Source organism: Microtus oregoni, unplaced genomic scaffold (assembly GCF_018167655.1).
Source record: "Microtus oregoni isolate MIOR12 unplaced genomic scaffold, Mior012 000757F_ref0000005, whole genome shotgun sequence".
Taxonomy (NCBI): Eukaryota; Metazoa; Chordata; class Mammalia; order Rodentia; family Cricetidae; genus Microtus; species Microtus oregoni.
Genome location: NW_024545112.1, coordinates 1,364 through 27,569, shown reverse-complemented (window position 1 = coordinate 27,569; position 26,206 = coordinate 1,364). Strand labels below are relative to the sequence as shown.

The 26,206-nt window shown below is 50.0% G+C and overlaps 1 protein-coding gene across 1 annotated transcript; it reads left to right on the top strand.

The window, feature by feature from the left end:
* On the top strand, positions 1–25,836 carry LOC121445800 (whirlin-like; the record flags this gene model as incomplete). Its single annotated transcript, XM_041647930.1, has 2 exons — positions 1–1,437; positions 25,618–25,836. Coding segments are annotated over exons 1-2 (837 nt in total), but the record flags the coding sequence as incomplete, so codon positions are not given.
* Positions 25,837–26,206: the final 370 nt, after the last annotated feature.

Below are 26,206 nucleotides of genomic sequence, written 5' to 3'. Positions count from 1 at the left end.
ACCGGGCTGGCAGAGACGGCGTCGGAACTAGCTGGAAGACTCGACCCAGAGCTGCTCAACAGTTCTCAAAGTCCGGGCTCTCGGCGCGTGGCTCCGTGTGCGCCCAGGCGGCGCTGGGGCGCGGGGACCCCGGGCTGCTGCATGGTGGGCGGCCCGGGACATGCCCCGCACCCCACGCCGGACGCCCCCGTGGCTCCTCTGGCTGCGACTCCTTCGGACTCTGGGACTAGATCGACCGACGCCCTAACTTCTGACTTTGGGGTCCCCCAGCCCTAGAGGAATGGGCAGCTCGGCTGGGGGAGCCCCGGGCATGGTGTGACGGGGCGGGCGGCGTGGCTGCGTCCCCCACTGCGGCCACGCGTGGTCTCCGCGTCTTCCGTCATGTAGCTACTGTCCCCGCTCCTCTCGGCCTCCAACCGCAGTCTCCGAGACCTCCGGCCTCCAGCCACCAACTCTTTGTCCCCCCAGGATCCCGCCTCGGTCTTCGCGTCCTCAGGATTGCAACAGCCGTCTCTTCGTCCTCCGGATTCCAGTTTCGCTACCCCCCACCCCGCCCGCTGCCTTCGTGCCCCTGGGACACCAGCCGCGGTCCCTGCTATCTCCCCAGGATCCAGCCACTGCTCCTGAGCACCCCCTGCAACCCACCCTGCAGCCGTCGTCCCTGCTCTCCGGCCGGTCTAGACTGCGGTCACGGTCTCCGCGTTTCCCCCAAGCCGTGACCTCGGCGCCCCCGGGAATCCAGCTGTCGCGCCGCTGGCCGCAGGTGCAGCAGCCGCCTCGCGCCGCGCGCCCCGAGCGCGGCCGCGCCTCGGCGGGGAGATGAACGGGCAGCTGGACGGTCTGTCGGTGAGCTCGTCCTCCACCGGCTCGCTGGGTTCGGCGGCCGCGGCGGGAGGCGGCGGGGGCGCGGGGCTGCGGCTGCTGTCTGCCAACGTGCGCCAGTTGCACCAGGCGCTCACGGCGCTGTTGAGCGAGCCGGAGCGGGAGCAGTTCACCCATTGCCTCAACGCGTACCACGCGCGCCGCAACGTCTTCGACCTGGTGCGCACCCTGCGCGTCCTGCTGGACAGCCCGGTCAAGCGGCGTCTGCTGCCCATGCTGCGACTGGTCATCCCGCGCTCCGACCAGCTGCTCTTCGACCAGTATACGGCCGAGGGTCTCTACCTGCCAGCCACCACCCCCTATAGGCAGCCCGCCTGGGCCGCTCCCGACGGCGCAGGGCCCGGGGAGGTGCGGCTCGTGAGCCTGCGGCGCGCCAAGGCCCACGAGGGCTTGGGCTTCAGCATACGTGGGGGCTCGGAACACGGTGTGGGCATCTACGTGTCACTAGTGGAGCCGGGCTCTCTGGCTGAGAAGGAAGGGTTGCGGGTCGGGGACCAGATTCTGCGCGTCAACGATAAATCTCTAGCCCGGGTGACCCACGCGGAGGCTGTCAAGGTAGGGCTCTGGTTTGTGTGAGTGGTAAGAGGACGGTACCGCCAGTATAGTGCTGCCTTTTCGGTTGCCCTGTGCAGTTGTCTCTTATACCAAATCGCTTGAGCCTTCTGGTCTCCTGTTGTGTTTTTGTTTTGTCCTCCGACTTTAAAAGAGGAGTATCTAATTTGTGGCACAGATAAATAGGTGTTCCAAGCAGAGAGGAAATGGTGCTTTTTGCCTTGGGTGCCCTGAAGGCTAAGGCACAAACACAGTATCACATAAGCAAATGTCTGGTCACAAAGTGTGAAAAGGGCTGTAGAGTCTTAGGAGGTTCCAAGCGAGCTTGGCATTGCTTAACTGATGGTCCCCCTGCTGCTGCTGCTACCTTGTTCTTGGGATCCATAGGGTTTTGCCTCTGAAAGAAAGTTCTGCTCCATTGCTAGTGACCCAGGAGGAGGCTGGGTGACCACAGAGCTGGGGCTAACCCTACTGTTTGTAGGCTAGCCAGTATCTCCTGGAACAAGCCAGACCAGAGAACTGGCTCCTGACGTTGTTGCAAACTAGGCTGCTTGTTTGTACATCCGAAATGAACCCCACAGTCCCGTGAAAGTATGCACTTTGCATGTGATTGTATCTGTTAATTGAGAAAAATAACCTCACCACAACCAGCTAGTAGGAATCTAACCCTGCTGTGTGGAGGAGTATTCGTGTTTGCTAATCTTACCACCCAAGGCGAGTGAACAGCAGCCAGTTGAAGATACAGAGTTGGGTCCCTTGGTGGACACAAGGGTTTTTCTCTCATAAGCATTTAGCACCAGGCCTACTGCTTCCTAAACACCAAGTGAGGAGTTGGAAGGAAAGTAATGACAGTTCACTATCTGCTCTCTTCAGAGAACTGCTTCCCCCTGGTTAGGGCTAGCCTGTGGGGCTCTCCCACCCCACTCTCTGGCCCAACTCACACAGTTGCACCAAATCAGACACACTGGCTGCTGGACACTTCTAGGTATCAACAGTCCAGGGCTGCTTCCTGTGCAGCGTGCAGTGGCTTTCGGTCAGCTGAGTCAAGCAGACTCAGTGTGAGTGCCTGGGACACCATCATCTGTCTCTGATCATTTGCTTTTCTACTCAAGGACCCACTTTCAGGAGGCCCCTGAGGTTTCTGAAGTGTTCTTTCCAGTTTCTGGGGAAAGCTTGATGGCTTTTTATTATTATGGGGGTAGCAAAGCTCTGCCTGGTTTCTTATTCTCTCAGGCTCCTTCCCTAACTTGGTTCTCTCCTCTTTATCTTGCATCCCGTATATCTATAAAGAAATGGTCCATTAGTATTGTCCTTAGAGGTCCAAAGTTCCCAAATGATCAATTGATGCTCTAGGGAGACTTGATCCCAATGCTGCTTATAACCACGGGTTTAATTTTCCTGGCGGTTAACAGAAGCTGAAGTCGCTTCATCTTCACTAGATGAGAGACTGCAAAGGCTCCTGACCATGAGCAATGCAGGCTCTTCCTCCAGTTCGTACCTCACATCTGCCATCGAAAACGCTGCGCTCAGAACTGTGTGTCTCAGCCTCTCTGAGTTGCTCCTGGGTGGCGCTGAGCTGTGGCTCGGGGCAGTACCTTGCATCAGTACCGACATCAGCAGCTGCTTGCTGCTTGCAGAGGGACACTTACCCCAGGGTTGAGCGGAATAGAACAGGAACATCCTTGAAGTGTGACATCTGCAACACAGGGACCCGTGTGACCTGACTAGACTTGGGCATCTGCCTTCCTCCTGGTGATTATACTTGTGCAATGTGCTTCTGGCCTAAGAGAGCCTCTTGTAGCCAGTGCCAGACACGTGATCTCCGGACCCTTCGGAAGCACGGGGAAAGGGAATGTTGTGCCATCCTAATTTCAGGGATGAAGGGGACAGAATCTGCAGTGGTTCTATAGAAGCGGACGCCGCTGCAGGGTTGCAGCATGCACAGGTGGACAGCTGGAACAACTGGAGAATAAACTGCAGAGACCCAGAAGGGGCCCCTGTTCCTCCGGGAGACACAAGTTGTCATCACCTGGAAATTCTGTATGTGGGGCGTCTTGGTCAGCCATGAGCTAGAGGACCCAGAGGGTTCCTTGGTTAGTGTGCAGATGCTAGCTGGACTCCAGGCTTCATTCAGTGTCCCCGAGTTGTCTGCTTGTGTCTTCTTTCTGCCCAAGGATCCTCCATCCCATTTAGTAGAAGATATCTTTTTAATTAAAAAAAAATCTGTATTTTTCTTTTATGATGACAAAAGGAAGTGAACCTCAGAAGTTTCCCAGAGGAGAGATTAATTGTTTGTATGCACATACAACATAAAGAAAATCCAATTAAAACAAGCTCTAAGAATCAGTGTCAGAGCGCCTGTGCATCAAAGAGGAACACAGCTTTTAAAAGAAGGATCAAGTAAACAGAGTTGACTCCTCTTCTTGATTGATCTTACATTCATTGATACCCAGAGCAATTTGCTGGGAATTTTATCCTGTGCCTAGCAGGATTCCCATCCCTTTCTTAAGTCCAGTTATCCAGTTCAGATTAGGCAAACCACTCACTATGTAGAATTGTGTTGAAATGTAGATTAGGCAAACCACTCACTATGTAGAATTGTGTTGAAATGTAGATTAGGCAAACCACTCACTATGTAGAATTGTGTTGAAATGCTTGATTTTCAAGAGGAAAAAAGAATGAACCAGAGTCAAACTAGTAAATTTTTTTAAAGTGCTCGTTCAAAGGTCTCCAGCCCGGACATGCTAGATCAGGCAGCCAAGGAGTCAGGCCATAGACTTCTTGCTACTCTAAGTTCTGCTGCATACTTGCCGTGTGTGACCTTGGACAAGACTCAGATATTATCTGCTCCAGGCTAGATGAGTTTGGGGGTGTCCAAGGTCCTTCACAGCAGTGGGAGTCTGATTTGCTTGGAATGTGCTGCCCCGCCGGCATGTAGACCATCTGATAATCTGTGCTCTTCTTCTTTTGGAATTGCCTTCAATTAAGGCAAAAAGAATTGGCACGGACTGGGAGAAGGGAAGCTTGGCACTCCTGGTAACTTTGTGCTAAATCAGGAAATCCATGGGTTACACACTGTGTCGATGGGAGCCCGGCTGCCGTCTCTCACCCTCATCTCTCAACCCGAGAACAGCAGCCCTGGTGTGAGTCCAGATGGAGTGGGAATTGCCGGTAGGACTGGGGCACAAACAGCACCATCTTGGGAGATCTGGAGCAAATCCACTCACCCACTAGCTTTTCTAGTCCCTTGTTGGTATAGGTAGCAGCATTAGGATGCCCAGGTACTGTTTGGTGTGTGTGTGCTTTACTGTTTGGGGTGTGTGTGTGCGTGCTTTACTGTTTGGTGTGTGTATGTGTGTGTGTGTATGTGTGTGCTTTATTCTTTGGTTTGTGTGTGTGTGTGTGTGTGCGTGCTTTACTGTTTGGGGTATGTGTGTATATGTGTGTATATGTCTGTGTGTGTGTGTGTGTGTGTGTGTGTGTGTGCTTAATAAAAACTGAAGAGCTTCTTTGCAGTCCCAGCTTTCCCACAGGTAAATCTGAGCAGCAAATTAAGATCTGAAATATTTCAGACATTAAGAAGTGTTCGTGGGCCCTTTCAGTTAATTAGACTATCACTTCTCCCATTCCTTTGCATAATAACCCAGGAGGAATCTGTCAACATTAATACAAGTCATTATATTTGTTCAGGAGGTTCAGAATGACACATTTGTCATCTCATTGCCGTGGTTGTTGAGGACACTATATATTCTTACCGCTTCCAGATTCGTATCTGAAACCTAGTCTCTTGCACCTGGTCTTTTTCTGGGCTCCAGTTGGAAACTGTGGGTACATACTGGCTCCTCTCTTGCCCAGTAACAATTCCTGGTTCTCATGAATCCAGTCAGCAGTGAGATGCAGAGTCCACTCTCCAGAAAGCTGTTGGTTACCTCATGTCCAGAGTTTATGCAGGTCCGGGAGAGGGTCTGTGTCTTTAATGCAGTCTCAGGCTGACATCCCGGGCTGTAGAAAACGATGCCCATGACAGGCAAATCTTGCAGCCGGCTCTTTGCTGTTAAAGCAAAGCCACATTTTCCAGCCCTGTTTCTGTCAGCCCGGGTGACATTGATGATCTGGTAGTTGTTTTGTCTTCTGACTTAAGAGGTAGAGAATCAGCCTAGCACTGGCTTTGGTACTTCTGTCATCCCGATCCGCTGGCCACCCCAGGTGGCTTATGACTAGCCTCAGGTGCTCCTTTGGATGGAGCTGCAGAGAGAAGTGTGGGTCCCCACCACTGCTGCTGTACCCTAGGCTTTTGTGTGCACTGCTGCTTGCCACCTCTGCCTGCCTCCAGCCACATGCAGGAGCACAGCCCCACCTGCCGCTGTCAACTGCAGGCTGCCCGTCATCTGCGCTTGCCTGTCTGCTCATGCATGTCTCCCCGGATTCTTAATCTTCCCTCCGACCTGCAAAGGGCTTTGCAGAGAAGCAGGCATTTGGAGAGAGCCGGGGCTCCAGCTGGCTTTCTAGCAAAGCTCTTTTATGGCTTTTGGTCCCCATTGTTTGGGGATATCACTCGAGTGCCCAGCCAGGACCAGAGAATCTGATTAGAAGAAATGACATTAAATGGCTGGAAGCCCCTTGAGGCTAAGTACCAATCTTCACATACCCATTCCTTTTTCCTTCTTTTTAAACCCCCAAGCAAGAGTGCAAGCTAGAGTCTAAGCTCACAGATGTCTAATTGTGCCGCAGGGTGGAGGTGCTTTTATAAAGTTTCTGGGCAGCGCCGTTTCCTTTTACTTCACAGCCGGGCAGGTGCCAAGGGGAAGCATGTTTTCCACTCCTTTCCTGCATTCCAGGTGGCAGCTGCAGGCACAGGGCCAAGGGTCAGAGAACATGAGCCTTACTTTTGATTTCCTTTCTTCTTTCTTTTCATTTTTGAGAGCAGATTTGTGTTTGTATAGGGGTATATGTATGTTTATGTGGGTGTGTGCATTAATGCATGCAAATGTGTGTGTGCGTGCGTGTGCGTGGGCAGAGAGGGGGAGGAGCAGGCCAGGGGTGACATTGGGTGTCCTTCTCTATTGCTCTCTACCTTATTCTGAGATGGTGTCTCTCAGTGAACCTGTAGTTCAGCAGTTTGGTTAGGCCGCCTGGCCAGTGAGCTCCAGGAATCTGCCTGCCCCGCTGCCCAGCACCACGGTACAGATGTTCACCGCCACCCTTGCCTCTTCAGCAGGTGCTGGGATCTGAACTCGGATCCAACGTTCGTGCAGCGGGTGTTTTACTCGCCCAGCCCTTGTGAGGAGTTCTGAGTTTATGGCCAAATACGCAAGATGAAGAGTCCCTACACATGCCCCCCCTCCGCCGTTTCCAGCCCCCCCTCCCAGGGTTGCATCTCTGTCAGAGAGAAGTTATGGCCACTGCTTGCGTGCTCGCAGCCCCACTGGCGTTTGCTGCGTCCCGCCTTTGCTTTACTGCATCCCTGCGCGGAGTCTGCGTTGTACTAGGTGTTTGGACCCTCCTGTGCCATTTCATTGTCCCAAGGAAGATTATGGTCTAGGAGGATTCTGACTGGAACCCAGCCCAAGGGCTGTGTAGCCAGCATCCTGGAAGGCAATGTCAGAACCCCTCTGAGAGACAGAGCCTAACAGTGGGGGCCATTTGAGAGCGTCTCAGAGACCCTAACCTCAGAGCAGAGCGACATGTTTAGGCCATCTCGTTGTCCATCAGAGCCGTTTGTCCATACATTCTCTAAACTGCAAACCTATGACGTAAGAAGTCAGAATGAGGACACAGCCCTGTCCTTAGTTTGTCAAGTAGCAGGGCATGGCTCTAATAGCATCTGCAAGCCACCAAACATTTTAAATACTGTGACATCCGTATGTCTTGCCACCCTCTTGAGTACGGTACCCTCACCTCCATCCCATCCTTTGGTTCCTTCAGCATGGCTGTCCCCCCAGGATGGGAAGTTCTTTATGTCTCTCAACCATCTTCCTCCCCACCACATAGAAGCTTTGTGACCGCCAACGCTGCCTGTGCTCTTCTCGCTCCCACAGCCCCAGCACACCTCCGGTAGGTACTTCAACAAATGAGTGAGCGCTGACTGGATGAGTAGAATGATGTCCCAGGCTAGTAGGCATCTCTTCATTCCTGAGTGTGAGATCTGAGGAAGTCCATGTGGAGACCCTGAACGGAAACCCAGGGAAAGCCATAAGTTGTTGTGTGTGCTTTGCATGAAGCTGGCTGAACCTTGGTCGTGGGCTGGTGAGTGGACATAGAGCTCCTGTCTGCCTCCTTTCGGGATGGTTCTGGGTATCCGTGACTGACCAGGTGAGAAAACCTTTGGATCCCTCTACTTCTACTTCTGTTTTATTTAAAGACTTCTAAACATCAAAGTCTGTGTCTGGAGAGGTGACAGCTTTCCCACCTTCTGTGGCCCGCATCCACTCTGTGAGACCCTGTCGGCAAGTTAATTTATCACTTTGCTCGTAATTTTAAAGCCACATTCCCAGAAGCGGGTTATTTCCACAGTCTGATTGTGTCTGTGGTTCCAAAATAGAATTGTTTATGCATTCTCATGCAATCAATGAGCCAATTTGGGGTGAGCTTCATCTGGCTTTGGGGCTTTATTAAAGCAATTGCGAGTTGCAAGAAGCCCCAACATGCACCAGGCTAGGCCTCCAGTAATCACACCTGTGGTCAATGCCGTATCCTTCGAGGATGTGGAAGTGAATCCATTTCTTCTCCTTTCCAGTCCCAGCACCTTGGGAATTTGTGTTCCTTCTGCTCCACTGGCTGTGGCTGTGCTTCAGCCGTCAGCCAGTGTCGTGGTTACTCTCCCTTCCGTGCCTGACTTTGGAAGATCTCAAATACATAAATAGGAAAGGGGGTATTTACAAATATCTAAGGTCTAGTGCTCACTTGTTGACTCACACAGGTTAGCTTTAAGCCTAAGAATTGATAAAGTCCCCAGGCAAATTGAAACCACCCCAGCACTGAAGTATGGGGGATCCTGCTTGCTTCAGGAACCCCCACTCTAACATTTACCCCCTCACACACCCCCCCAAGAGGTTCTGGGATGTGTTCATTTGTTAGACCACTTGCCTCATGTACATGAAGTCCTGACATTAATCCCCAGGACCGCAGTAACGGTGTGTGGTGGTACACACTTCACCCATAGCACAGCACTGGGGAAATTGAAGCAGGACAATCAGTTTAAGGTCATCCTTAGCTCCATATGGACTTAGAGGTTCCTGGGCTACAGGAGACAAACAGCAAGTTGGGCCCACCCAGCCACTCTTACATCCTTCCCTCCCCCACCCAACACCTTGAGCATCTTTCTAGATGTGTAAGGTCAGTTGATAGTAGAGTCTCAGGAAGGGAGGTCTGAGATGGCGTTTGCATTTACCTGTCAGTGTTTCTTAGCGGTGACCTGGCTCAGGCCTCCTCGTCTCTCTGACTCAGACATTTCCAATACTGAACATAACTTACGGTCCTCACAAACCTGCCATTGTGCTTGTATCACTGCATACTGAGATGGAAAACTCGGACTGTGGAGGCCCCACTGCGAGCCCTACACTAGAAGATGTTATTGGTGGTTCTAACTTTGCTCCGAAAGCCGTTAGTGTGCCTGCCTAATTGTTTGGGTGTTTTGTTTGTTTGCTTTGGGGCCTGTGTGTTGGCTTGTGGCTGTCTGAATCGCAGAGTCATGTGCCCGGTGGAGTCAGCATCCCCACGTGTCTTTGAAAATGTGATGGCTTCTGTCTGGCCGTTGGTATCTGCAATTTTGCTTTATAACCACAATAAAGCTCGGCAGATAAATGGAACTGGGTTTTCCCACCTGCCTTTCCATTATTTTTGTGTGAGGCCTTAACTAATGGGAGGCTGATGAGACAGCCCAGAGAAGACAGCCTTGTCCCTGGTCTCAGCATCCTTCCCTGATGGGCTCCCCAGGGGTCTCCGTGAGGAAAGCCAGGAGGCTGCCATTTCCAGAACCCATTAAAGCAATTAATGCAGGTGGGAGTTTGATTTGGTAGCACAGACTTTTTATACTTAAGGAAAAATCTTGTAATTGATTTAAACCACATCCGAAATAGTGTGCTAGACCTCTTTAAGAGGCTTCTGATTAAGAAATGTGGTCCAGTTCATCTCCCATGTAGCTGTGAAGATTGCACTCAAACATTAGGAGAGGGGATTTCCTCTGCCCTCTAATCTTCTGGCTCAGAGTGCGGTGGCCTGCTTTGTTGTATGGGCCGGGCTTGCCTTTTCCTCTCCTCCTTGCAGATACCAACACTTTCCTCACTTCTCTTCCTGGAGCCCCTGCAACTCCCCAGTTCTTCTCCCAAGACTTAATTTCAGTACACAAGTCTGCATTTCTGCACATTTTCTAGCCTGTGTCCCTGATGTCCTCTGGCCCTAATATATGCCCATGCCACCCATCTGGCCACCATCTGCCTTTCTTTGCCAGTCTACTGTGGGGATGGCTCCAGCCCGACGCAGGAGTGTCCAAGCCCAGTCCTTCCCGGGATTTCGGAACACACATCTCCTCTTCGCTGCCGCTTTTCACGTCTGTCTTTCATTCTGTTCAGGCCTTGCTTTCTCTAGATCCCTGCTTTTGAGCTGGGTGTAGGTGGACTTTTCTGTCTAGACCAAGGATCAGCTCTGTCCTGCTAACTGCTCCTCAAATAATCACACAGAGACGTAATATTAAATATAAGTGCTAAACCGATAGTTTAGACTTGTTTTTAGCTAGCTCTTAAAACGTAAAGTTACCCATTTCTGTTCATCTGTGTGCTGTCCAAGGCTTGTTTACTTCAGTACACACGTCCATCGTGGCATCTCCTCCGACTGTACCCTCCTCCCCAGTATTCTCTGCCTTGAAAATCCTGCCTAGCCATTGGCCGGTCAGCCTTTGCTAACAATGAGAGCAGCACATGTCCACAGTGTCCATTCCACGGCTGCAATACCGCAAGGCAAGGGTCCGACTTTTTAGCTTGTCCTCCACGGTACTTAACCTCATCAGCTTTTACGTACAGACAGCTTTTGTTGTTGTTGCTTCCAACCGGGTCTCTAAACGGAACCCACATGACCAACCAGGTGGCACACTCTTCGAAATAAGGCTTGTTCCTGTCCACCTTTGACACCCAGAGTTACCATCAGCCCAAACCTCAGTGCACCCCCGCCCCCCAGACCTATCTGGACCCTGTCATCACTTCCATTTGTGGGAAACATTCTGATCCTGCCCTCCCCTCCCTCAGTACATCCCTCTGCTTTGCTCCCCTACAACATACTGGGGGCTTACAGTGAGCCGGCACAACCTCACAGCGTCCTTGCAGGAGCTTGTCACTTGCTGTTGTGACTGTTGCAGGTGGAGTTGTCTCACTGTTTGGAGGGTCCCTGCCTCCATCCATGTGGCCATGAGAGCAGGATGGGTTACGACAAAGCTTCCTTCCCCAGTGCTGCTGTGAAGCTCTCTGTTAGCTCCTGCATCACTGCTGGGGCAAGGTCAAGAGCAGAGCCAGGTTGTAGACCCAGGCTTTCTTGACCAGAGGAACAGCAGATAGAACTGACTTCCCATATTGGTGGTTCCAGCTCTGGCTTCAGAGTCTAGCTCTACAATGTTGTACAGCTCCAGCATGCATCTTAGCTTTATCAAAGTTGATGAGGGCTGCAGAGATGGCTTAGTTGGTAAAGGTGCTTGCAGCAAACCCGCTGACTTGAGTCTGATCCCCAGAAACCACATAGTAGGAAAGAACCGATTCCTGAATGTTGTCTTCTGACCTTTACATATAAACCCAAACACACACACACACACACACACACACACACACACACTACATAAATAAAAGTAAAAAAAAGCATTTTTTTTTTTAATGTGAGCCATGCAGTGCAGGCAAGTCACCTGACTTCTCTGCTCAGGTTTCCTCACCTCTAAATGCAGGTGCAGGTGGCAAGGCAGAGCCTGTATTAAAGTACTGGGTGCATCTGTTAATCTGAACATCTGAGGACTGCCTGCTGTCTTCACAAGCTGTGCTGGGGTCTGTGCACCTACCAACCGATGATCCTTTTGGTAAGAGAGAAGGTGTGAAGGGAATGACACACAGATATTTATAATCCATAGCATAATAGCCAGTGTTACCAAGGTTAAGCCACCAGGAGCTTCTGTGCACCCCACATGACTCTTCCACTCCCCAAGCAAGAGGAGGTGACTGGCTAGGAGCACCTAGAAGGGAGGAAGTGAGGTTGGTCTTGGAACCTAGGTCTGCCTGCCTCCAAAGCACGCACTCACTGCCAAGGCTCTGCACGAGAAGTCATGCTAGCGGAAGGCTTCTGTGTGTTTCCTCCCTGAGTTCCTTCCTGTGGAAATGGCTGTGTGGCCATTTGGTGAAAAAACCCACAAGGAGGCAGGAAATCCAGGTTCTGGTTACCCTGCCTTTCCTGGGTGCCTTGTATTTTATGATAGACTTTGGGGACAGGAGCCACTCTAGGGTCTTCCCATCGTCCCCTCGACCCTCCTGTTACTTTCTGTTTTCTCTTCCTGGCTATGCCCTGACCTTTGTCAGATGTTGATTTGGTTTTTGTTGTTTTGTTTTGGCTTTGCTTTTCTTTGTTTGTGACCAGGTCTCTCTGTGTAGTCGTAGCTGTCCTGGAACTCTGTATGTAGACCAGACTGCCCTCAAATTCACAGAGATCCTACTGCCTTTGCCTCATTAATGCTGCGATTAAAGGCATGCACCACGATACCTGAGGCATGCACCACGATACCTGGCTTTGTCAGGGTTTGATTTTGTGCATGAAAATTCTCTGCTAGATGACAGTCATCTCAACTCACTTCCCGACACCCCTCCCGCCCTTAGAGTAACTGAGTGCTGGAGATCATTCTGCATAGTGCATTCCCTTACTTTATCCATACTGTATGGAAGCAGGATCAGAGGACTGGGGGCTCAGCGCTTTGTAAGACTGGTGGCCATCTGCCATCCACCAGTTTGACTGGACAAGCCCAAGGTTCAATTTGCTAGGTTTATAGGAAAACATGGAAAAAGTCTGCCTGCGTCTTGGAAGTAAGATGTATGTGTACTTGTCTATGTGTGTGTGTGCGCGCGCGTGCACGCGTGTGTGTGTGTTTCTCCCGGTATTTATTTGAATGACCTGAAATATAAGGGCTCAGTTGGAAAACAGCGGACTGGCAAGATGCCTCAGCTAATAGAAGGGCTTACCATGGAAGCCCGACAACATGGTTCAATTCCTGAGCCATATAAAGAAGGACAAAGAGGGAGACTATGTGGTTTTGTTCTCTGACCTCCTTGTGCATGCTCCCCCATACAAGGATAGAAGACCTGGGTTCAGTCCCAGCACCCACATGGCATATGCATATGTCCACAGCCATATGTAACTCCAGCCCCAGGGAATTGGTGCCACCTTCTGCCCTCTACACCTACAAAGCACAGATGTGGTGCACACACATACATTATGGCAAAACACAGGTTAATGACTCTTAAGAAGCAGAAGTCTTAGAATTGAAGGTAATCCCATCTACCAGGAAGTCATTCCTGTTTATAAATAGACTTGTGTGTTTCCAGTCCCCCATGAGCACTGTTTTGGGTGTCATCATGGCCCCCTTCCCAGGGGAACCTTGCTATTTGGGAGTCTCCACACACCTGCCTGTCTGACTGCAGCTGTCTGTCTGTCTGCTTCTGCCCAGCAATATATGCATTTCCCCCCTTGAAAAACGTTTCTAGTATGTGATTTTAATGGCAGCATTATACATCGAAAGGAAGAGATGTGTGATTTAGCTAGCTGATTTCTTCCTGCTGGACAGTGTGTCCTTTCATTGCTGGCCATATTGCTGCATTCCACATCGTCACACTAATCTTTCAGCGTGTCACTAATAATTCCCGGGGCTCTCTGGAGATGCTGTTGGCTCGGGGGAGGCACCAGTTTCAAACTTCTGAGAACTGTGGCCAAACTGCTCTTCGGAAGGAAATTGTTTTTTGCTAGTCCTTCCTACCCACGCTAACTGTATGTGAGAGCCCTCATTTCCAACCATCTGTGCCCATACTGGAGAGTGTATTTCTTTTCCATTTTCCAAGCAGGTAGACAAAACACTATCCCATCTTCCATGTCTGTGGTTGTGCATGTGGATGTGTCTGTGCATTCTGACTTATAACTTCTTATTGCTATTCTGCCCATTTAATCACAAGTTTGTATTCAGTCCATCAACCCTATCAGTCTTTTTCTTTCTGACATTCGCTGGGTTGGCTTTGTAAAAGATGGTTGATCATCCACCTGGAATTCAGATTCCTCAGGCTGAAACTGAATTAAATTGGAAGCCTGTCCCTTTTCAGCTGAGAAAGGTCAGCAAGCGGTGAGGGCTGAGGCCGTTCCCAGGCTCAGTAAATCAATCCCTTCGGCGATCTGCTCCTGGTCCGAGAAATTGACATTGATAGAAACAGACGTGCACTTTGACAACTGATCTCAAGCCATAAAACAGTCCATTGCAAACCCATTGAGACTCATCTCGAGCAGTTGTATTTGTGATTCCTAAAGCATTGTTAGTTCTTCTAAAAAGGAGAGAGAATAAAAAAGACAAAAATTAAAAGAACATTTGTAAAGCAATTTACTCAGATTAGAAGGCACCAGAAGGCAGCCTTGTGAGCAGTTGCAGATATGCACTGAAAAGGAATCTATGTCTTTCTGGAAACTTCTCTGCCCTCATCTTGGGAGTTGTGGTCACTGTCACCCATGCTCCCTGCAGATTTTTCTGACTCCTCCCAAGGTCAGGATGTCACCTCCCCCAACACACACCTTCTCTTGCTTGTTGATGTTTTTTCAGTTCTTTTTGAACAGCAAGCTGCAACCCACTAAGTTATTAGGGGCAATGACAGTAAAGAAGAGGGGCTTTTAGATGTCAGATCTCTGTTCCAGCCCTGGGATCCATGTTCCCAGGGCAAAAGTGAAGGTTTCCTCTTTGACATGGAGGCTTTGGAGGAGGCAGAAGACTCAAAGGAAAGGAGGGAGCTCGCCGTCAGTGAGGTCCTAACGGAAGGCATGTCTCTTCTGTTTGGTTAGCATATATCACACACAGCCATGGCTTTCATTCTACAGGACTGTAGTGCATTTTGGTCATCACCCCCTTCTCACTCCCTCTGACTTCCCTTTTCCAATTAGCAATCCTCCTACTTTCATGGCCTTTGTGTGTGACTCTGAGTTCAATAGGATTGGCGACAGGAGTGTGGTTGAGGGTTATTACAGAGCATGGCAGCTTACCGTGGCTACCGCTGGAAAGGTGTATGCCCCTCCCCCAGGACACACTCCCTACTGTTCTGGGGGGGGGCACCTCCGAGGCCCCTTCAAAGACAAATTTCACCCATCATTTCTCACTTGTGTGCCACCTCCTGCCCTTTCTTCTGGCACTGCCACACTTCCTGTGTCTCTGTGCACGGAATCCCCTGCCTCCTTTAAGTTTTCCTTCCTGTGCACACCACATTCTTTCAGGGTGCGTGCAGAGCGCTGTGGTTCAGGAATGGGTCCTGGAGCACGTCCACAGATGCCCCTGAGACAGGGTGTTTCCTCCATGTTTGCAGCAGCTCGAGCATACAGATGTGGAGCAGATGGACCACATCGTGTTCCCAGTTTGGCATACAGATGTTAGTGATGCTGTAGCTAAGCTGTGGTTGACTGATAGAATGTTCTTACCAGACCACGGAACTGGTATGCCATCACAATAACGGTGTGTGACTTTTGTGTAAGGGCATGTGTATGACTCATGTGGATTCTTAGACCAAGCTTGGGAGAGGAGGGAGGGGACATCAGAACTATCGTGGGAAGGATCTCTGCCTCTGACTGCACAAAAATTTTTAGTCTAGACGTGCCAAAATTTCAAGACCACGTGTTCATCCACTCAGCATCTGTCAGTGAGCACCTACCACAGTGGCAAGATTTAACACCCTCTCCATACTCTTACCTGTTTAATTCCTTTATTTTTGTATGTCTCAATTAATATTCCTACTTAGGTAAACAGTGCTAAATGAGTTAAACTTTTAAAGTGCATCATTACCAAGGCAGAAGGAGCTGTGCAGGGTACCACATGCCTTTAATCTCTGCATTGGGGCAGAGGCCTGAGGCCAAGGTCACCCTGGTTATAAAGCGAGGCTATGCAGAGAGACCCCATCTTAAAAAAGAAAGAAGATAGAGGGTTGAGAGATTGTATTAAACTCTGATGATTAGAGTGTTGGGGGAGAGAGAGTGTTGTTGGGTGAAGCTCCTGCCACACAGCTGTGAGGACCCAAGCTTAGTCCCTAGAAGCCACATGAGAGGACAGTTGTAATCACAATAGTCTGGTGTATGAGGCTGAGAACGAGGAAAAAGGGAAGGACAAAGAGAAGAAAGAAGAAAGAAATTGCTCTGTTTGTTTTGACAAGATTTATTTTCATGTGCATGAGGACTTTGAATGCTTGTGTGCACTGTGTGCTTGGAGGTCAGAAGAAGGCACTGTCTGTGTAGCATATGCATGCAGTTACCAAACAGGCCAGTGAAGGGCTCCGCATCCCCTTGCTCCAGAACTATGAAATTGTAGGCAATTGTAAGCCGCCATGTGGGTGTCGGGAATCGAACCTGGATCCTCTGCAACAGCAGCAAGTGCTCATAACCAGGGAGACATCTCTTCCTCAGTATCAAGAGATTGAGGACCAACATCCAAGGCTGTCTTTAATCTTCACACACACAAGGGTCATGAGGGTTCCAGCACACTCATGAATACACACTTATCACAGACACTAGCCGTACACACACACTAGACAAACACCTAAAACAGAGTGATCTTCGGGAGTGAGTGTTCTGAGGTTTCTAGAAATCAGCAGCTGAGTGCCCATAATCCTAGCACTCCAGGCAAGGGGTGGAGGCAGGAGGACTAGGATTTAGACTTCAGCTAGGCTGTTTAACATGATTTAAAAACAAGTGCAATATGAAGTGAATTGTTTTCCTTTTCCCGGAGAAGCCATCCACCCTTCTGAGATGTAACATCCCTGCTGGTGGCCAACACTGAGGGAGGCTTTCTTGCCCAAGTCACTTCCTGTCACTTTGTGTGGAACCCCTGGCCCCAGCCTGTTTTCTACCCCTGGAAACACCTGATATCGAGCCACGAGAATTTTCCACCTTCCAGTCTGTTGAGGACCCCGTAGATAAGACAATCGCCTGTAGTAAGAATGTAGAAGGTGAACTTGCAGAACAGGGGCCCCACGTGCAGAGGCCTGAGGTGGAAAGGAGCCCGGAGCACCTGATACTGCAGAAAAGCTCAGGTGGCTGGCGGCGGCTACAGCTGCGGGGCGGGGCTGGCGCAGGCCTGAGGTGCAGGGCCAGAAGAGGAAGCTCAATTCCTCAGACGGCACAGGGAAGGGAGAGGGACCACTTTCATTCTGAAGTGCTGTCTGGCGCTGAAAGAGGAGTCTGGGGGCCTCTACAGTTAGGCCCTTAACACTGAAGCAAATGGCGCCCATTAGCGTTTTTATTTCGTATGACGTTGAACTACGCTGCTGGTATGGAGTGCACACTGCCAGTTCTACTCTGTTTCAAAGCAGGCTGAGTGGAGAGGCCTTTTCAGACCACGTGGCCATCCCCACCTAGCACCTAATCAGAGCTCAGTAGTCTGAGGACTACTGCCAGCTTGTAGCCTGTAAGCCCCATGTACCCCTTTTAAACTGCCCTATTTGGGGCAAGGTGTAGAGTTTTGGTTTTGCTGGCCTTGCAGTCCTGGACCCCTAGGGAGGGGGTGGGTGGGGTTGGAGAAGCCTAGATTCATATTCAAGCCCGGCCTCTTACTTTGTTTGTGACCTTGCAAAAGAGTCACATCTTTCCTCTTTCGTCAGCTGGAAGAAGACTGTTGTTGTCATTGTGATTTTCTATTGCTGCCCCCTGCAGGTGCCCATTAGAATCACAACAGGCAGAAAGGCAGGTCCTGGTTGTACACAAATGAAGATGCCCAATCTAGAAAATTAGGTGCATATGAACTCAACACTGTACTTAAGAGGATGTTAATCACAAATGTCTCTACTGGCAAGAAGTAAAAGCCCAAATTTCCAGTGTTAGAGGAGTAAGAACGCCAAGCTGGTTCCTCTTGCAGTGTGGAAACACATTAGCTTTATTGATTTGGTTATGAAATAGCCCCCAAATATTTTTCATCTAAAAAAAGTGGAGGTGGGTATGATTGTGCATACCTATAATAGCAGTCCCTGGGAGGTAGAGGCAGGAGGGTCATGAGTTTGAGGCCAGCCTGGGTTATGTGAGACCCGGTCTCAAAACCCCAAAAGCAATAAAATGGATGAATTAATGAATGAATTGTTTAGTTAATGTACCTAAAATTTCCCTTATGAGTTTATTTATGACCAAAGAAGATAGTTTTGTTATTGCTTTGTTTTTGTTGTTGTTTGTTGTTGTGTTTTTGCAGTGCTGGGGGTTGAAGTCGAGGCCTCCATGCTGGACGCGTTCTCTGCCACTGAGCCATCTCCCAAGCCCCATAGACAGCTTTGTAGATATCCATAATGGTTTTACAAGATGCAGGACTGAGTCAAAAAGGACGGGTGGCAAAGAACTCTGTTTAGAATAACGCCTGACCCTTTGAGCTCTTAACATATGTTTGGGGCGCCGAATAATTTGTTTTATTTTATTTTATTATAGTATATGTGTGTGGTTTACATGTGTGTTGTAGGTATACTCACCCAGATGTGCACATGCAGAGGTCAGCATAGTTGGGTGTCTACCTTATTTTTTGAGACAGTATCTTTCACTGCACTTGGAGCTTGTTGATTCAGCAAGCCTTCTACCTGACTCTGCTCCCTGACTACCTACCTTCTACCCTGCCTAGTTCTGGGACTATAGATAGGTTTTTGGCTTTTATGGAGATGTCAGAGAGCCAAACTCAGGTCCTCATGCTTGTAAAGCAAGCACTTTACCTACTGAGCCATCCCCCCAATGAGTATTGGCTCGTTGAACCTTCTATGACATGGTATCGCTGTTGCTCAACCTCATGCCTTGGAAGCTGGCTGTAGATTAGTGACTTGCCCCTGGCTGCAGTGGCAGATCTGGGATGGATTTCTAAGGAGCCTCTGAAGGTGTGGCTCTTACCGCCTTTTCTACTGGTGTGGCCATGCTTCAGTGAGCCCAAGTGTTTTGAGACAGTGTCTCTTACTACACTTGGTGCTCTTGGATTCAGCAAGCTCTTCCTCTATCTACCTGTCTCTGTCCCTAACTACCTACCCCCCATCCTGCCTAGTGCTGGGACTACAGACACACTCTTGTCTCTTATGTGGATGCTGAAGATAAGCAAAGCAAGATAATAGAGAAAATAGAACATGCAAATGTGCATTTTCCTTAAAGGCTGGATGAACTTGACTTAGAACCCAGAGTGTAGCTGCAATGCAAACCCAGAAGCATGGTGAATGCCCTTGGAAGAGAGTCATTCACAATCCAGGGACACTTCCAGAGGTGATGGGACTTGGAATAGAGAAGTAGAGCCTACTACATGCCAGTTACTGTTTAGACTGTGTAATTGTCACACTAACCCCCACTGTTTAGACAGTGTACATAGTCTTACTAACCCCCACTGTTTAGACAGTGTACATTGTCTTACTAACCCCCACTGTTTAGACAGTGTACATTGTCTTACTAACCCCCACTGTTTAGACAGTGTACATTGTCACACTAACCCCCACTGTTTAGACAGTGTACATTGTCACACTAACCCCCACTGTTTAGACAGTGTACATTGTCTTACTAACCCCCACTGTTTAGACGGTGTACATAGTCTTACTAACCCCCACTGTTTAGACAGTGTACATTGTCTTACTAACCCCCACTGTTTAGACAGTGTACATTGTCATACTAACGCCTACTGTTTAGACAGTGTACATAGTCTTACTAACCCCCACTGTTTAGACAGTGTACATAGTCTTACTAACCCCTTCAATTCCTTCTTACAGAAACAGCACACAGAGAGATTAGGAGGGTTGCTTAGTATTACAAAGCAAGTTATCAGCAGAGCTAGGAAACTTTTCCAATATGTCTGAACCCTGGCTGAGATGGGGTCAGGAAGAGTGGGCTTGCTTCATTCTCCCCTTTCCTTCCAGACCAATAATCTGGGTCTTTATCAGAGTTAGAGTCCATTCCCAGAGAGAAGAGCCTGCCCCTTGAGGTCTGAACCCTGAAATGCCCTCTCCTTCCTTGGATGCGGGAAGTTTCTTTCGTGCGTCAGTGGCCCTTGTGGCCTTCTTTATGTTTGCTTCCATGCATTATTGGAGCACAACTCGTCATTGAGTCGTGTGCTGTGGCTGTTCCAAGTTATTCCTCTGCCCTCTGCAGGGAATTGTGTCATTCTGACCTCTGCTGTGGAGGGGCATCCGAGTCAACGCCTAAAAGCCAAGTGAGGTGATTGGCCTTCTGAGAGCACCATGTGTGGAGACATGCAGGCATAATCCCTATTCCCATTATCCTGACGTGGCCCTGGACGGCAGTCTGGTGATGGAGAGCACCTGCCCCGTCCTCTCTGTTGGTCAGATCGGGACTGCTCTGATTGCACTGGAAGAGCACAGGGAAGCCCCTGGGTCCGGTTTTTCCAGTAGCAGGTGATGACTGTGGTGAGAGCCATGCTAGCATTCTGATGACTGCCCGTGCAGTGGGCTCCTCCACCTACGGAGGGAGTGGAACCATGATCTTCACCTTGCACCACAGAAACAGATGGACAGGAACCATGGTGACATACATGAAGCAGACAGCAGATAGGCAGTTGGTTGAGGCAGACGGGCTGGTCCCAGGGTTACTGTTGCAGGGAGGAGTGTTGATGCCAGCAACACAAATACCTATTGCTTTCACAGAAGTGTTTGTGCGTTTTACCTCTCCTTTGGGGCCGTCTCTGGCCTTCAGACATCTTTGATAAACCCAGTTTTGGGTCCGCCTCTTAGCATGCCTGTGATGTTTCCTCTGTGTTCTGAGTTTACAGCAAGCTCAAGGGTATGGGTCAGCGGCATGGTAAGAAGAGCACCCCCCAGAATGGCCTGCTCACAAGCCTGCAGGCCTGGCGTCTCTCCCTACCTGTCCCCAAGGCCCGGATCTCTCTGCTGTCATAGGTGGCCACTCACTATGACCCTGAATCAGATGGATTTAGAAGTTCCCTTTGGATGGTACCTTACCAATCGCAAAGTCCAACCTGATTATTGCCAGCTGGCAAAATGAAGGCCAAGCAAGGGCAAGAGGAAACCTCAGATCCCCAAGCGAGACTGTGCATGGCATGGCAGAGTCAGGCCTGTCTCTCTCTCACCAGCCTGAGGTCTTTGCGCTTTCCCTGATATCTGAGGGTGCAGGTTACCGGGTGTGCTCCTCTAAGAGAGGTACAGTGACTGACCTGACCTTCTTGTGGGTGGGACCTTGCTGTCCCCGGCTGTCCTTCAGATTGTTCTCCTTTACTGACCCCCTCTGAGATAAGGCAGAGTGGAGACCAGAAGGTAGCAGCTGAGTCTGTGAGCCTTCCCACCAGACATGCACTTTTGGGTCTTAAAGAGGGTGAAGTAGCAGGCACCCTTCCCATCCCAGCGGCTCAAGGCTGGGTTCCAAGCATGCCTGGCCACAGAAAGTGCTGTCTCAGGACTCTTGTTTCTTTCTATTTTTCCAGAAAAATAGAGAACATCAGAGATGTTCTTGCTCTCCATGACCCCGGAAGCCACATTTATCCTCAGAGAAGAGTCAGCATCAGGCTCCGGAATGGCCCGTGGGATGTGGCTGGCAACCCTCCAGCCTTGCACTGAAGAAGGTGGAGTTTATGAGGGCTGGGACTCCTTGTCCTGAGCAGTATCTCGTACCCTCCCGCTCCACCCCTTCCCCTCTCAGGTTTTTAGGCAGCCCCTCTGTAAAACGTAGGGGCAGGCGGCACGGGGACTCGGGTGTGGCACTGAAGGCTGCACCCTGGCGGCACCAACAGTGGTGTTCTCATCAAAGGCATTAACCTCCTCTTTCTCAAGGTTGCTGCTCGCCTATTTATAGAACTGACCAAGTGGAGTCGACAATGATGCTAATGCTCACTGCAGCGTTTCTCTTCCCTCGCTTTTCCTCCTGACTCCCCAGACAATGTTTTGCTGTAGATTCCTCTCCATGGAGAGTCCCGCAGGGAGCTGGGCAGAGGCTCTGCTGTCTGCGGGACACCTGCTGTGCACACAGGCCCTAAGTCATGCCCACAGTTCCATTTGTCCCCATTTACACACACAGCCTTGAGAGGGCAAGCCACCAGCCCAGTGCTTCTCAGTGGATAACCGCAACTTGACCCTTTCTCCTAGCCTGGGCAGTCTATAAGCTCCTGCCAGTATCATCCCCTGGCTGCATGGTGGTGCCTATGGTGGCTGTGATTTCCTATGGGGGTACTATTTATGATATCACCCTGACACCCTGTCAATCATTTCTCAGGACCTATTGTGTGACAGCCCAAGCTTTGCCTCTCAACAGTCTACAAGTGTTGTAGGGACATGTTTTATATCAGAAACAATGTCTTACCTCATCAAATGCAGGTGTCATGAAGTCCTACTGTGTGCTAGTGATGCCATGCCTGTCAGCAAACTACAGCTGTCATCGATGCCTATAATGCTACCTGATGATGCCTTGTCCCTCAGCAAGGACAAACATCATGTGGACCTGTTGTGTGAGTGATCGTACCTTGTCTTTATGAGGCAATAGCCATCTTGAGGACCTGAGGTATACAGGAGCAGTTTTGTCTCCCCAGACACGGCTTGTCACTTAACTGACCCAACTGTTGTGAGACTCTACTGTGCACTTGGCTATACTTCATCTTTCTAAGCATAAGTATCATAAGAGCCTACTGTGCACAAGGTGGTAATTTGTCCCTTGACAGGCCTGGTACACAGTAGGTTCTTGGTCGGGCTTAATTTCACCATGTGCCCCAGGCAGGGAAGCATTGTCCTTTTGGAACAGAGAGCAGCAGGCAGGGAAGAGGGCATAGGAAGGTGCGGACAGGAGGTGTAGGTGCCTCTGCTCCTGCTGATCTTGCCTGTATCCCAACAGTCACTCTCTGTTTTGCTGGAGCAGAAACACACCTGGTAGATCCAAGGCCCGTCTCTCCTGTGTCTCCAGCTTCACAAAGGTTCGGTTTTCCCCACTATTCCATCAGGGGAGCCGCAGGGAATACTCAAGAACACTGTAAATCTTTCCCTGCTCCTTATCCGAAGAATCCTATCTAAAAAGAGTTTTGGAGAGCTGCCCTGCTCATTGCTGCTCCTCCACCCTGGCCTGGCTTTGCCTATGGACAGCAGAGCGAGGCCCTGCACCCTGGGAAAGCCAGGGCCCCATGCTGTCTGAAAGAAACCTCACCCTTTGCCCAGAGAAGCGGATTGGGGTAACAGTTTAGGCGTTGTATTCTTATTTTCTCATATTGAAAGCAGGTTGCTTTCATTATAGCACGGCCACAGGCAATCCCATCCACAGGAGCTGCTGGGCTTGGTGATCTCTAATGCTTTGTTTTCTTGCATGATTTTTCTGCTGACATCCTGAGATTGTGCTAGAAGCCATGATTTGTAGCCTGTCAACCCCACTTCACATAAGAATTTGTCATGTCTGTGGCATTGCAAAGCCTCTGTCAGTGTGCTCTTCCAGCGGCATACAAGTTTAGTACCTAGAGAAACCTTCACTGAGTCAGACCAGCCCCAACTGTGGTGCATTGTCAGCTGGGGCCGCCTTAGGAGAATTTCACACAGTGGCGGCTTATATCTTCGGAACTGATCTGCTGGCATTTCCAGAGTCTGGAGCCCGAGACAGCATGCAGGTGTGATCAGGTGACCTTCCTGGCTTGCAAAGGACCAGGATAGGAAGCAAGCAAGCTCTGGTGCGTGTGCCCAACCTTCGTGTAAAGCCGCTAATCTCGTCATGAAAACCCCATCCCCATGGCCTCATCCCCCAAGGCCCCATACTCTCACATTCACTAAAATAGAGCTTCAGTGTCTAAATTTGGGATAGCTACATACTGGGGCCCCTAACATGAGGTATGCTTGATGCTTGACTGTCCCCCAGAATCCGTGCCCCCATCCCCATTACAGGTGCATTGTGGAAGAGCAGTGTGACTGGCCTCAGCTTCTACCCCAGGGTATAGACTTTGGCTGACTCCTTACTCCTTGTATTTCTCTATCCTTGTACTGGAAAACTGCACAGCAAAGATGGTGCTTATACTTGAAATTAGTAACTTGGTGAAGGGAACCCCTTGCTGTGTGTATAGGCCGAGAGTTCCTGCCCTCCGCTCCACCCATCATTGTAAGACTTTAGTTTGTAGGAGGAAATGAAGGACAAGAGTTTAGACACCTCCACAGCTAGAACCGCGTTGTTTTACGTAGGGTGCGATGTCTCAAGATCTGCCTGCACCGTGATCAGGGTGCACGGCCCACAAGTAATGGCCAGAGTTCACCACAACACAGATTGAACACTTCAAGCTGAGATTTTGTAGTTAAGGAATAGGGATGGGGTGGAGAAGTTTCATTAGGGGAAAAAAGGGGAATTCAGCATTTTTCCTTAAACAAGCTGTTATTGAAACTGCAAAATCTGTTCTCTCGTTTACAGCCACCTGGGTCTGCAGTGGGGGCAGCTGCTTCGTCTCCAAATGACTGACTTCCTGCAACTCTGAGCTCAATGTTTAGCTTTGACTTTTTTGGGGGGGGAGGGGGTCCTTTACCCATGATAGGATTCCCAAAATGGTACGTGCAGGCACGGGTTGGAAGGCCTGCCACACACAACCCTTTGTAAGGGTTAAGCTGCTGTTGTTGATGTTTCTGTTTTTGACTCTTGTATCTAGTATGTTATTGGGGTTCCGAGACCACTGTCAGGCAGGGTCAGTGTTTAGCTAGAACGTTTCACAAAGTGTCACACGTGTTCAGCATATATTCCTGTCCCTTAGAATCTGTAGCACCTTGGCTCCAGAGTGCATTTATGCCCGAGAGCCAGTGAGATGGCTCAGTGGAAGGAGGAGCTTGCCTCCACACCCGGTGACCCACACGGTGGATGCAGAAAAGCAGCTGGCACAAGTCGTTCTCTGGCCTCTGTGTATGTGCACGTATACACATAAACACAAATAAATAAGTGTAATAAAAGCTTTAAGTGGTATAGCAAAAGACTGAGTCTTCTCCAGAGGATTATACCCATGCCAGCAGCTACTGCCGTGTGCTGTTTAGGGGATGCTAACATGAAACAGTCTGTGGATATTCAGGACAGATGCAGACTTAAAAATACAATCCTCAGATGTGCATACACATATGCATGCATATGGAAGCACAGATTTGGTGTTTGATGTCTTCCTCGGTGACCCTCCACTTCCTTATTGAGACAGGGTCTCCCAGTTCTTTCCAGAGTTTGTGAGTTAACTAGTTTAGCTAGCCAGCTTGCCCTGGGGATCCTGTCCCTGCTTCCCAACTGCTGGGGCAACAAGAGGTTGCCATGTCAGCCTAACTTTGGGGTCCTTGGGGTCTAATGTCACATATGTATGGCAAATGCTTGTAACCACCGAGCAACCCGCCCCCACCCAGGTCCCTGGATGCATTCAAAACAAAACAAAAACATTTTTGTTCTGTGGCTGAATCTGTGGATGTCAAACTATGGGTACAGGGGGCCTATGGGGGCTAACTGTCCTTGAACTGGGCTCAGATTTAGATACGAGTAACAGTAGTGAGGTCCAGAGGAGGCCCAAGCTTCTAGAAGCCCTCAACGCATCGCCTAGGGCACACATCATCCTCCTAGGGTCAAACTGATATGTGTGTGATACTATCTGGTTTATTGGGGACCAGTCACACAGGCATTCTATGGTACCCACGTCCCAGACTGCAGAAGACAGGCAGGTGCTCAACATCACCACGCTGTGGCACAAGCGGTGTCAAAGAGGGAGTCCCTGCATGAGCTACACTCCAAAGCCAAGGTCTCCAACACCAGCCCAGGGCCAGCTCTGCATTCAGGCCGTGTAAGGATAGGGGCCTCAGGTCTGCTCAGTTCACTCTCCACTGCACAGGTATCTTGAGAGATGACTTTGTGTTTAGACCACTTGAAATAGGATGGGACCGATGCTCCATTTTCACACGCAGTGGCGTGGGGAATGGGACTAAGACCTGGTGATGGGAGGTGAAGTAATGGCAGAGTGGGGGTGCCCCCTTCCCTCTAACTGTGTTCCCCTCTCTTCAGGCTCTCAAGGGCTCCAAGAAGCTGGTGCTGTGTGTGTACTCAGCCGGGCGTATCCCTGGGGGCTATGTCACCAACCACATCTACACCTGGGTGGACCCCCAGGGCCGCAGCATATCCCCTCCCTCCAGCCTGCCCCAGCCACATGGCAGCGCCCTGAGACAACATGAGAATGACCGAAGGAGTGCCCTACACCTCCTGCAGGATGGAGATGAGAAAAAGGTGAGATCTGTCTGAACGGAAAAAGACGGTGGGACTTGGGGAGGCCTTGGATTTCCAAGCTCTTTGTACACCCAGGGGTCTCCTCAAAGGAAGAAGGAAGGACCCAGGCTCTGTTACTTCTTTTGTATTCCTCAAGTTTGTTCCTGGCTTCTGCTTGTGACCTATAAGATGTATATTGCCTTGTAGGAGAAGCTGCTGCCACCAAGTGGTACAAATACTCTGGCACTTTGTGACTCTTTCTCCCACAGCAGAGTGGGAGGGACCTTCTGGTCTGGTATACAGCTGTGCACTAGGACTTGATTCCCACCATCCACCAGCTCCTAGGGTGTGCTCCCGTCTGGTAGTTGAATCTGGGCCATAGTAAGCCCCT